Here is a 13564-nt window from a genome sequence, read left to right on the forward strand (position 1 = left end):
GTATATATCATAATTCATTGAAAAATCATTTCTACACAATTAAAAACATAAATAATCATACATCACACAATCAAAGTTATTTGCATAGTTACAATTTGTTGTTGCGTACATTGTTGAAAAGGGCTGCAGGCCTGTCGAAACATAAGGAACCCTTGAACATTAAAATTAACACGAAGTAACAAGACATAAAACACTGGGCACTTTTTTCACATCTCGCGACATTTGTTGGTGCCACATCACCCATAGTTGCAATCACAATCATCTTTAATTGTACTGGTCAATTCATCAGCTTATATAACTTTAGATATCACAGAATGAGAGAAATGAAAGTGTCCGAACTTGTGTGAGAAATACTGTGCTACACAATCCACAGTTAATTATGATTTGAACCTGAAGTACATTATCCAGAGTCCGGATCACAAAACTGTGTGATAAATAAATAATGCAAAATAATGGAAAGAAAACATGTGAAGAGTGCAATGAATACCTTGGTATCAACAAAGCATATACATCTACACTAGTTATTATGAACAAGAATTGCTGTTTAAGTTTAGCTCGGACAAACAACAAGCACACTGAGTTAGTCACACTGGTCGCCTTAAGGAAACGGCTCCAAGAATCACACAGCAATTTAAATCAACCAGTAATTTGAGTATTTTGTCTTTTTTCTGTACAACATTCAAAAGAAAACTTGCTAACACGACGAGAATTTGAACAAACACATGCAAGCTAGCTAGTACACTGTCTGTCCTAACACATGCAATCACGTTATGTCATCTTCCAACAAGAACATTACATTTTAAAAGCGAATATAAAAGACGAAGACTGAACATTATTTTTCAATCATCTCAGATAATGCGTAGTACTTACAGTGCAAGCATTTGACAAGAACTATTACAGCTCTGTTATCAAATTCTTTAAAATTGAGGCTATTACTTTTTTATTACCAGTACAGTGTTAGTCATGAAAAATTCTCAACAATATAACAACTATAATCTGTGGGCCACAGTTCGATTCAAATTTCATTTACGTATTGAGCTGACTACAAATCTGTAGCAAAGATACAATATTTTTTTCTGGCTGAGACTAGACAGCTACAGAAGTATAAACATTATAATAATAAATATTTCGTTGCTTTTCAAGCACCTTTTACTTTTCACAAACATCTACACAAATCTTCTGTTATTCTTTTTGTGTTTATACATAAAACAGACACTTATTAATACAAATCTACTTTACTTTTCTTTTTATCATTTTAAATGAAACAGATATTTGTCTTGCAAGAAAAACTTCAATTCAAAACCTACATGCTATATATAATTAAACAACACATGCACAAAATCAAACCTTGTACAAAAAGCATGACATAAATTCAAAATTAAATAAACAGGTGACTGCATGAAACAACTGGAATGAATAATTCTTATCAACAAAATGATTATCAAAACAAACAGTGAGAATTATGAATTATGCATGTGTTCTTTCTGTTTCTGGTGGGATGCTCTTTACACAAGCAAATGCCCTTTGCTTAGGTTAAAACTTAAATCATAATTTCCACACACACGAATTGTCAGAAATTATAACACACACAATGACCAGGTACTTTTGAATGGATTGACTGATGTGATCAGAAAAAAGGCGACGCTTCTGTAGTGCACGGAGTGAAAGGCATATCTTTCAAGAGGTATATTTTAGGTGATGTGCACACCAACAAAACATCGTTGACCCGCATCCGCTCACACAGTCGACCCAGTGGCTGTCCACAACACAAAGTTTACCATAGTTCCTTGGTCATAGTTCACGTTTTGATTCTTGTTGCTGTTCTCGTTAGTCTTTGCATTAGAAGTAACGGCCATGACCTTGCCTTGACCTTGCTGTGACCTTGCTGAGGCCTTGCTGCTCTGCGTAGATGAAGTGATCTGGACGTGAAGAACTTGATTGTGCCTCACAAAGTCAGTGGTGGAGAAGACTGTCAAACTCTTCAAGACCACGTATTTCACATATTCACAAACTTTGTCAAGTGAAATACACTTCCTTCAATCGCAATGCCATCAGTCACAACCATGTGAGAATGAATAACAGCTGTTACACACGATTGGTTACACTTTGTCCTTGGCGACTTAAGTCCTCATGCAGATATCTCCCTTCATGACGAAAATCTCTGACAAGGACGACACCTGAGCTTGAGTGTGTAGACTAGTGCCGACGAAGGTTACAGGCATCATAGGCCAGGCAAACTGTCACAGCATCCAACTGAAGTACGTTTCGTGCCGACTGAGTCCTCATCATCTGTTTCCTGAGGTGGAAGCCCCATTGATTGGACTGTGTTTCTGTCAAACAGAAAGGCATATCATAATGCTTGTGTACTTGTTGACAATAATATCTTAAGAACAGACCCATTCACAAAAGCATCAAATTCTGCTGCCATAATCAAAACCATGAAAGACCGGCCTCCCAACCAGCCACACATCAAAACAATACCCTTACAGAAAAGAAAAGTTGCAGCGAAGTCGTTGCAAGGTCGCAGCATCCTTGCTGCAATCTAAACAAATATCAGTAACAAGCCACGTGTAGTTGCGGCTTCCTGTAATGTTACCGCGACCTTGTAGCAACAACATCACAGAAACTCTAGTGTGTGCTTGGGAGATTGCAGCAAGATCACGACAACAGGTGAGTAGTTTCTGGACGTTGCGGCTAGCTACTGCTCTGGCTTTGTTCTGCCTGTCTTCACTCTGAAGGGGTATGACTGACTACCTGATTACGCAGGTGAGTCAACGATTAGAAGCTACATTTTCAGTAGACTAGGAGACACAAACACAACTTTTTGTCTTCCTAAGGGAAGAAAATACATGGGGAATAATAAAAACAGCCATTTTTTGGAACGCTCTTCAATATAAGCATAGAAGTCAGATTTAACAGCAACAAGTGTACCTGAGTTGACTTGACCCCCTGTGTGACCGGCTCCACAAAACAGGCCGGTACCAGACCTCGCTGACCGTTCCTCTGAAAACAGACATGTTTCCGTGGTTACTCTTAGTTCACACACACACACATGCATGTACACACACAAGGACACACATTTACACACTCACGCACAGAGAAAGAATTTCATACATATCTACAGAAATTATCAACATAGATCCTACAGAACAGGCCCCAGAAGCCTCAAAAAAGAAGTTCCTCTTTCGTGTGTACACGCAAAAACAAGACCAAGTTTGCACAGAAAAGATCCTGTAATCCTTGTCAGAGTTCGGTGGATTATAGAAACATGAAAATGCCAAGCATTAATTCATCCCCTGAAATTGGTGCTAAATGGCTGGAGAAAAACGGTCATCGACATTAAAACCCACCAGTGTAAAACACAAGTGTACGTAGGAGTTTCACTGCACCCATGGACGCAGAAGAAGAAGAGAAGAAGAAGAACAGAAATAACAGTCTGTCACAGGCCTACCTCTCCGTGAAAGAAGCCATCCTGCCTTTCCTCCCCATAGACGGTGAGAATGTCACCAGCGTTGAAGGCTAGCTCACAGGCGGTGAAATCCCCCGGTGACTGCTTCTCTGGGTCATAGTCATACAGACCCATCACCTGAAATGACAGTCACCGATACTTTTATTGATACAATACTGTTTTTTTCTAATAATAAAACACAAGGAACATGCATAAACAAAGCCGAGTTTCACTTCTTAATCCACAAATTAAATAAACTCAAACTGGAAAAGAAATAAACAACAATCACAGCAATTAAGAGTTTAAGAGTTACAAGTCCATGTTGAACAAATGAAAATAAAAACCACCCAGCAATCCGAATCCCCCCCCCCCCCCCTCCCCCAAGAAAAAAGATAGGAAAGAAAAACTTTAATCTGGATGCACCAATTAATTCACGAAACATCATGTCAGCTCGCTTTCTCCAATGAGAAAGTAGCCCGCATGTCCATGAGAGTTAACCTTGCAGGACGATAGGACAACGACACCCAAAATCAATACAGTGGAACCCCCCTTTTAAGACCCCCAAATTTAAGACTCCCTCCATTTTAAGACCTTGTTTTCTCAGACTTTCTGTTCATAACCTCTGTAAATTTACCCCCATTTTAAGACTCCCTCCTTTTTAAGACCAGATTTGTTCAGATTTTGGGCAGTCTTTAACACTTTCTACCCCACCTATGTTGACCAAGGTTTTTTTTAGCCGAGACAATCTGTGCTGCAGCAGGTCACTCAGAATTGTAGTAACTGTGTAGTAACTGTGTATCAACATGCAGGCATTAGATGGACGTTACAGGAAGCGACTGAAGCTAACAGTCTGAGCGGATATATCCGTACCTGGTCAGATAGACCCATATGAGTGGGTGCGGATATATTTGTACCTGGGAGACAATGAGTTAAAGGGAGGTTCCACTGTACAAAATCCCTGTCAACTCACCATGCGCTTCCTGCCCGTCTTGTAATGAATACTGTTGAGAATGGAGGACAGGTCAGTGTCTGTTTCCCCGTCATCAGCCCGCTTGTTGGCCGAGGGGGGCGCGGTCATCCCCTGGTACAGCAGCTCGACGCGCGATGACACTTGACCCGATGCGGCCAGCGTCTGAATGGCCAGCTGCTGGGAGCGATCGTGGCGGATTCCCTCCACCCTCGTGCACGACAGTTTGGGGCTGTGGGGCTGCTGGCACACTCGCCCGTTCAGGTAGATCTGTGGGAACACCACACAAGGAATGAATGCTTTGTGTTTTATAATCGTTGACAGGTAGGTAAGTTGCCTCGAATAACACTTTTCATTTTTTAATGTTTTCATTTTTTAATGTCTTTATTTTGATGAAGAATAAAGTGTTGTACATTGTATCAGGGTTTTCCTTTGGCATCAGCAGTTGGTGAAAGGCACAAACTCATTTAAAATCGATAAAAACTTTGTCGTCATTTCATAAGAATTTTTAAACTTTTTAACAGGGGGAGAAAGGCAATGCCTTGGTGTGCTTTAAACTTCTGAAAATTAAAAAAAACTTGAATGAAAACTAAATCCTGGTAACATTCCTGTGTATCACAAAGTTACAAAAAGTAAGGCACTCTTTCATGCTTTGCAAAAGAATTTGAGATAACTGACGCATGGACAGCAAACAAATTAAACAAATCTACAGCAAAGCAGACTGACCCTGTAGCCGACAACTTTGGAGCCGTTGCTGCAGCCGTGCTGGTCCAGTGGCGGTGGTTGCCATGCCAACACCAGACTGTTGCCCTCCACCTCCTCTATGTGCAGGTTGCTGGGGGGCTCTGGCGCCGCGTCTGGCAAACAGGAAATCCAAAATTTTAATAATAAATTTTCATTTAATTAATATACTTACCCAACTCACATATAGCAATTAACTCTAGTTCAGTGCTGGTAACGCTGTACGCGTTCCCCTTGGTAACAAGGGAGACCACCCTAAAAAAGAGTGATCCATCCCATAATATCAGACCGATGTCCGGTCCAACATCCGTATGCGTGCGCATACGCCGCCATTTGTATCATTCGAACGAAGCCCAACTCACTACTTTTTTAGAACCCAATACCACCACAGCGGGGAGGCGGGAGGGTTTAAACGATGTGAGTTGGGTAAGTATATTAATTAAATGAAAATTTATTATTAAAATTTTGGATTAAATTACATATTATTACCCAACTCACATATAGCAGATTGCTACTATAGGTGGTGGGTACTTACCAAAAACTAGGCATGCAGGACTTGTCCCGCCGCTACCATGGCAGGCAGCGCGGAGCTTCCATCCTGTCTTACAGAAGCGACGTCTCCGAGGTAAAAGTTGACGAATATGTCCTCAGAGCGCCAGTACGCAGCTTCCAGTACCTCGGCTAGCTTGCCGGACCGAAGAACTGCCACTGAGGATGCCCAGGCTCTCGCCTCATGGGTTCTAGCCGCGGTGAGAGGCAACACTGCCCTAACATCACCCGACTGCACTAGCCACCAGGCATATGCTCGTTTGATCAGAGTGGAGATCCATTTGGCCAGAGTCACCTTCGCTATATCCTTACACCTAGCCGTGTTTAAAGATATGAAAAGAAGCTTTTGACTTTCTGACCTAACAGGCCGAGTTCGAGACAGGTAACATCGGAGAGCTCTCACAGGACAATTTGCAATATCGGGATCTCCAGGAGCCAAAATCTTGCTCAAGGGTGGAATACGCAAGATTGGAGAAAGCTGGCCAGGTTTCTGGTTTTTCGCGAGAAAGCCGGGAACAAATTTGAGAGAAATGGAACCATCCTTCTCGAACGCAATATCCTTGTCTAAACCCGACAAAGAGTGCACCTCACTACCTCTCCTTGAAGTAGAGAGAAGCGTTAAAAACACAGTCTTACGCGTCAAATCGGCCAAAGTGGCTGACAAAAGAGGCTCGAACTCATCCGAGGCTAAGAAACGTAAGACCAGGAACAAATCCCATGCAGGGAGAAGCGATTTTGAACGAGCTGCTAAAAGGGCAGCCCCCTTAATAACACTAGCGATAACCCCTCCGAGCGAAATTTTGTGGCCTAATTGCGCGAGGGTCGAAGAGATCGCCGACCTCCGGACCCTAATAGAAGAGGGAGAAGCCCCCTGATCAGCCAACCAAGACAGATGGTTGGCTACATGAATAGACCTAGGAGAAAGAGGTTTAACCCCGTTAAGCGCGCACCACCTAGACCAAGAGGCCCAGTGCGATGAGTAAACCGAAGAAGTCGATTTTCTATGTGCATGTCCGACGAATCTCAGAGTAGGGGAAGAGGCCCCTGCCCTACGCAAAGCGCTTCGGACAGAATCCACGCGTGAAGGGCCAGGATCTGTGGGTTCTCGTGCTGAACGCCTGACCGAGGCTGCACGAGATCTCCTCTTTTCAGGGCGAGAGGGATCGGGGGCCGAACTGCTAGACGCAGTAGGTCGGGAAACCAGTGCTGGCTTGGCCACAGAGGAGCGACCAGAACCAGCGCTGGTTTCTCTAAGTCCACTTTCCTGAGGACTTTGCCCAAGAGGCAGAACGGAGGGAAGGCATACGCCGGAAGATCTGACCAATCCACTTCCAGAGCATTCACCTTCCAGGCCAGAGGATCCGGGAAGGGGGACACAAAGAGAGGAAGTCTCGCCGAAAACCTCGTCGCAAAGAGATCTATCTTGGGCTTGTCGATCTGCGACCAAAGCCGCTGCAAAGACTGGTGTGTGAGAGTCCACTCTGAATGAACAATCCTGTCCCCTCTGCTCAAAGTGTCTGCAAGGACGTTCAGACTGCCCTTCAAGTACACTGCTGACAACAGAATGTGCTGGGCGTGACACCACTTGAGAATGCGACATGCAATGTCGGAAAGACTGTGAGACCGAGTCCCCCCCTGCTTGTTCACATACGACGCCACAGACATGTTGTCGGTGTGAAGACGTACATGACTGCCCTCTAGAAAAGGCTTGAACGCTAGAAGCGCCAGGGAAACGGCCTCCAACTCCAGTACATTGATATGTAGGGAGGCCTGAGAGCAATCCCAAACTCCCGAAACCATGTGCTCGTCCAGATGAGCACCCCACCCCGTCAGAGATGCGTCCGTAAACAACTCTCTCTCCGGCGGTGGACGAACAATGGGAACACCCCGGAACAAATCCGGAAGAAGCCAAACCCCTGTGGTCTGCTGAAACCAAGTTCCCAGTGCGATCGGAGCACTCCAGTCCTGGGATGTCTGATCCCACCTTGACTGCAGGGAGGCCTGAAAAGGCCTCTTGTGAACCCTGCCCAACGGAATGAGGGAAGCCATGGATTCCATCTGACCCAGAACCGAAGTCAGAACCCTTGCACTGGCGTGATTCTCTCCGTAGAGAGACCGAATCAGACCCTGAAGCTTGTCGATCCGCCTTTGAGACGGATGGACAGACCACCGAAGCGTGTCGAATTCCATGCCCAGGTAAGTAAACGTCTGGGATGGTTCCAACTCGGATTTCGTCAGGTTGACAGAGAAACCCAGCTGTGCCGCCCGGCTCAGCACCCTGTGCGTATGAGCCTCGCAAAGCCCCCTGTTCTGGTGAAGGATTAACCAATCGTCCAGGTATGCTCTGAGACGGATGCCTTCCTGTCTCACAAGAGCGCAAAGCTGCCTGACCACAATCGTGAAAATCCACGGAGCTAAAGACAGGCCGAACGGCAGAGCCCTGAACTGGTAAGCTTTGCCGCCCCAAGGGAAGTGAAGCCACTTCCTGTCCGCGACATGTATGAGGACGTGAAAGTAAGCGTCTGTAAGATCGATCGACGTTGCCCAATCTCCCGGCCGTAAGGCCTCCCGAACCGAAGTTGGAGTTTCCATGGTAAACTTGATTACTCTCAGAAACTTGTTCAAAGGAGAAAGATCTAACACCGGCCTCCACGCCCCCGAGGCTTTCGGCACTACAAAAAGTCTGCCGTAAAACCCCGGGGACCGCGCGTCCAAGACCTCCTCTATAGCTCCCTTGAGCAGCAGAGCCGAGACCTCCTCCTGGACCGCGTTCCGTGCCACCAAATCCTTTGGCGCCCTGCAGGGCGGGATTATCCTGACCAGGGGAGCCTTCTGCCCTGACCAGAGAAGCCGGAACCCCGAACACACTATCCCCGTGACCCACTTGCTGGCCACCAGTTGCAGCCAGGAAGAAAGGGCCCTGGACGGGCCGCCCGCTACAACTAGCGCGGGGGCCACCGGGATGTGTTGTTCGGGGAAGTTTCATTGGGGGTGAGGCTTACGCCCCGACCCCCTGGAACCCCCGAAAGACTGACCCCTCTTAGGGTATGGAGCTCCACGCCCCCTACCCCTGGAGGAGAATGACTGCTTCTGGGCCTTCCCACCACCTGACGAAGACGTCCGAGGCTTAGCAGAAGAAAACGCCTGAGTCTGAGACTTGCCCTGAGGCTTCTGGAAGCCCTGTGAAGCCAAACGCGCGATCGCTACATCCCGCGCGTCCTGCGTCTCTTTCTGGAGTGCATCGAAAGACGCCTGCCCTAAGAGAGACCCCTCAGCAAAAGGGGAGACCTTCAGCCTCTCCACAGTCGCGGTGTCCCGAAATCTGGACCCCGACAAGAAGGCTGACCTCCTTGAAAGAACTGCGTGAGTATACAGCCGGGCAGACAAAGCAACCTGTTCTCTAGTCACCTTGCCCAGAGTAGCCAGCAGTGTCGAAACATCTGTCGGCGACGCATCAAACCGAAATTCAAAAGGATCAAGAGATGTGGCAATCGATCTGGACAAAGACCTTTGCAGAGACTCCGACACTGACGTGAGTTCCAGCAAAGACCTTCCAACTTCCTCCACAGCCGCGAGAGAACCGTCAGTACATGGGACAACTCTATCCCTACTGTACCCGTCTTCTCTCAAAGCAGCAAGTTCCGGCGTCACCGGAAGTGCCCCTGACGGCAGAGCAAAAGAGTCCATCAGATCCAAAGGATAAGGGGTAAGCTTGAACTTCGGAACACCGGAAGCAGCCCGAGCCCCAGGCTGAGCCAGCCAAGAGACAACGTCTTCCGGGGCCTCGCCGTGCTGAACCAACAACGGCACCGCCGGTTTGCGTTTACCACACAAGACGTTAGCCATCTCATAGGCAATAGTTGACGATTCCCGGAAGCGGAAGCGAGGCCGTTGCTCCTGTGCACTCCGGAAATCGTCAAAAGCAGAACGAGGTGGGTGAAGCTGAGCCTTGTCCTTCACCACCCCTTCCGGGAAGTATCTGAACGCCGTTTCCGCCGCCAGCGCCACTGCGGCTGACAGCTTCGCGGGCAAATTCAGTTGGGAATCCTCTACCACTGAGGCATCCCCGTCTTCCGCCCTACACTCCGACTCGAGATCAAGCTCGGAGCCAGGAGGCAGAACATCAGACCGTTTATCGTCGGCAGAACCGACCACTTCCTGCCCCCTGGGCGGAAGAGGACTAAAACGGTCCCCGATATTCTCATAAAGAGACGTACGGAGGCGTTCGTCCTTTCGCTGCTCATAAGAACTCTCACGACATCCATCGCCAGAGAGAGCCCCCTGAGCTCGCACACCGGCAAGCGGTGTAGACATACCTTGTACTGGTGTCACATTCAGAAGAGACACCAACTTGGTACTCCCATCCTGCGAAGCATGGACATCCGCCCGAGTCACAGTCGCCGAAGGCTTAGCGGAAGTCGAAGCCGGAACTGCAGGAGACTGCCGTAACTGTGCTAAAGAGAGAACATCAGAAACACCCGACGGAAGCGCACGTAATTCCTCCCTAGTGGAAGATAATTCCGACGCAAGTGTCGAAACTTGAGCGCTCAAAGTCAACAATAAAGACGCAACTTCAGCTGGCGCTAACCCAGGGCAGCCATCTGAAGTTGAAGCAGAAGCAGAAGCAGAAGAAGAAGATCTTTTGCCCGAACCACCACTCTTGCCAGAACGTAAACAAGCCTGACCGGAAGTTAAACTGACGTCTGCTAACACGGGAGATTTAACAGAAGTTGAATCAGAAGAAACAGACGCGGATTTTCCTGCGCCCTTCTCTCTCCTCGAGCTACGTTTAGGAGGCGAATCGTCAGGCACCTGCCTCGAACTAGGCTTCCTATTCACGCTATCAACAAGCGCAGCCTCCGCCATAGCAAAATAACTCACGAAAAATTTCAAAGAAAAATAATTTCAGAAAAATTTCACAAGTACAAAACGAGCGACGAAAAACGTCGCTAAAGTTATAACAAAACGGAAAGATCTCACCACACAGGCAGGTAAAGGTGAAACGAAAGGCGACGACCAAGGGGAGATGCCAAAGCCAAAGACTATGGCAAGCTGAAGACAGCAGGAGCGTACATCAGAAGCGTCCTTCCCAGTTGAACCGCTGAGAGAGAATGATACAAATGGCGGCGTATGCGCACGCATACGGATGTTGGACCGGACATCGGTCTGATATTATGGGATGGATCACTCTTTTTTAGGGTGGTCTCCCTTGTTACCAAGGGGAACGCGTACAGCGTTACCAGCACTGAACTAGAGTTAATTGCTATATGTGAGTTGGGTAATAATATGTAATTTAATAATGGTTAGGCACAGTGCGAAAACCTTCACAGTCAACAAAAAGAATCAAACTATACACCCCTACGCATCACAGTTTCACAGTAAAAATCAGACTAACTTCAAAGACAGAACTCTGATCTTTTAAGAGCATGTTTATAAGCTTAGCTTGTTGTGCTTCATCGGTTCAATTTATTATACGCGGAATTGTTATTTGAAATTCTTTGAATAAATGGTTTTAACGAAAGACAGAAGCCCAACTCACTGCTCTTGGCCTGTGAGCGGCGTTGTCGTGTCTGTGTGGCGGTGGTGTGGCCATGACGTTTAGCGGGCTGTGGGGAGTGGTTGTGGTTGTGGTTGAGGCTGGCCAACAGGCGAGGGTCCTGCAGATCGTCGAACATCTCCACTATCTGCTCCGCACTGTTCTCTCCCGAGTTCTGTGTAAAACATGTCAAGCTTTATAGGACCTTGTGAACAGTGTGTTCACATACAGACAAACACACACACATACAAACTCATGCACAAGCGTGCACAAGCGTGCACAAGCGTACACACGCACATATGCCTGCACCCACACACACACAGAATAAAAAAAAACAAGAATTATAGGTTATTGGAACGTTTTAATTATTGACAAAACAAAACATTACATTTACAGTACCTCGACCCAGTGGTCTTTTAAGTGGACAAACACTGATGAGTGACCCAGTCTCACGAAACCAGGGATAACCGCTATTTTTGGCAAATTGAGCTATTAGCATATCCATATTCTTCACATCATTTCTTTTAAATTGATATAAGTTTTATGCCTGTAGCTTCAAAACTCACTGAGATATGGGGTTTCAAAGTATAGAACGGGCCCGGTGGCCATTTTGAGAAAAGAGCCTACAATCAAATACAATATTTCCTTAGCAACCATGCTTCTATTCATTACTATTGTAATGACAATTTACAGGAACACAGTAAAGTAACTTCTTTTTAGTTTCCAATCATCATTTTTATCAAATCTAGCTAAAATTTATATTTTCGGGGGTAAAAAGTGGTAACGTTGAAAGAAAAATTGTCAAAAGTAAGGGCCTTGGTGTTGTTCTTCCTTCCCCCTGACTGATAAAAAAAATTACTGACGCATGAAACGTTTTAACTGCAAGAATCATTGATACAAAATAAAATGAACATATCTCAAAATGGGCGATGAAACTCGTTTGGAAGTTGCCGGCGAGGTAATCACACACACACACTAAATGTAAAAATGCTAAGCGCATGCTGACCTTGTGACGGCCCTGATACTGGTGTGTGAGCCTGAAGGGGGGACTGGTGTCAGTCAGAGGGTACAGGTGACTGGCCGGGACCAGGCCGGTGTGACCTCCAACCTCCGCCTCACAGTAACCATGGCGATCCACCGGGCCTGTCACATAAACACACATGTATGATGCAAAACTTGTTTTGTTCTATTTTTGGGGAGAAAAAAACCCTCAGAAAAAAGCCGCGCTGCCTGACCGACTTACAATTGCATGCAAATAAACTATTTCTCAACCATCCATACACGTTGTGCACAAGTTTCAAATCCCTGTTTATTAAAAGAAATTATACATGAAATGCAGAAGTTTCCGTACTTTAACCCAGCAAGGGGAAAAGACCTATACAGAGCGCCATCCACTGATTGAACGCTACAATAACACAACACAAACTATCTCTGCGACACCTGTTACCTACTGCAGTTTACGCAATCAGCACTCTAGCTTTAAGTCCTCTCAAACTGACAACTAGTCAGCTACTTAACTCTCGTGGAGAAAAGTCATTTGTTCATTTTAGTGCTTCTTATTTTCTCAGGTGCTAGAAAACTGGTTCCGAATAACTCTCACTTGCTCTCGTCGTCTGTATTTACAGTGCTTACTTCCCTTTGTTTCTACCATCTCAGCTCTCTACCATTAACACTGACCTCGGATGCGAACTTTATCCCCTTCCTTCAAGGGCAGCTCCAGACTGCGATGACCGCTGCAAGAAGCTGCGTCGGGCTGATAGTCCAAGATGGCCACGCACAGCGTCTCGCCAGCGTAGCCTAGCGCGCTTCCCACGCCCGTGGCATGACCCGACCCCCTCCTAACCTGCTCCGCTGACCTAGGTCGCTGTAAGGATGACCTGTCAGCACCGTGCAGCAGGTCGTTGCCGGTTGAAGCATCGTAGGGGTCACCCAAAGAAGAGGCGGAGGCCCAGCGGTTGAAGGGCGTTGCCTGGGGGACGCGCTCTGACAGCAGTCTCTCCGTTTCCACTGAACTGGCGGGCTGTGGAGAGGATGAGAAATCACCGTGAAAGATACAGTTGAACCCCCATTTAAGATCCCCCAATCTAAGACTTCTGCCTTTTTAAAACCCTTAGTTTTCTATATCTGAGAAAACTGTTTTCTCAGATGTTTGTTCTTAAGGTCTATACATTCACCTCCATTTTAAGATTCCCTCCTATTATTAAGACCTGATTTTCTCAGATTTTCTCAGGTCTTAACATGGGGGATCCACTGTACCATCAAACAACAAAATTGTGTGAAAGTGGATTGTGGCCATGCTAAAACTTAATACTTAAGGCTGGAG

General features: G+C 46.4%; 1 protein-coding gene across 4 annotated transcripts in view; it reads right to left on the bottom strand.

Moving 5' to 3' along the window:
• Window position 1: 1 nt before the first annotated feature.
• The window catches only part of LOC138983229 (golgin subfamily A member 4-like), a 74328-nt gene continuing 60765 nt past the window's right edge, over window positions 2–13564 (bottom strand). For all 4 annotated transcript variants that reach the window (XM_070356644.1, XM_070356642.1, XM_070356643.1 and 1 more), the window contains 8 exons: window positions 12919–13261; window positions 12248–12384; window positions 11245–11416; window positions 5142–5272; window positions 4419–4685; window positions 3452–3586; window positions 2932–3003; window positions 2–2330 (listed from right to left, as the gene is read on the bottom strand). In XM_070356644.1, the coding sequence (XP_070212745.1) occupies window positions 2286–2330; window positions 2932–3003; window positions 3452–3586; window positions 4419–4685; window positions 5142–5272; window positions 11245–11416; window positions 12248–12384; window positions 12919–13261 (1302 nt within the window). In that variant the 3' untranslated portion in view covers window positions 2–2285. The remainder of the gene's footprint in view (window positions 2331–2931; window positions 3004–3451; window positions 3587–4418; window positions 4686–5141; window positions 5273–11244; window positions 11417–12247; window positions 12385–12918; window positions 13262–13564) is intronic.

Source organism: Littorina saxatilis, linkage group LG12 (assembly GCF_037325665.1).
Source record: "Littorina saxatilis isolate snail1 linkage group LG12, US_GU_Lsax_2.0, whole genome shotgun sequence".
NCBI classification, from domain to species: domain Eukaryota; kingdom Metazoa; phylum Mollusca; class Gastropoda; order Littorinimorpha; family Littorinidae; genus Littorina; species Littorina saxatilis.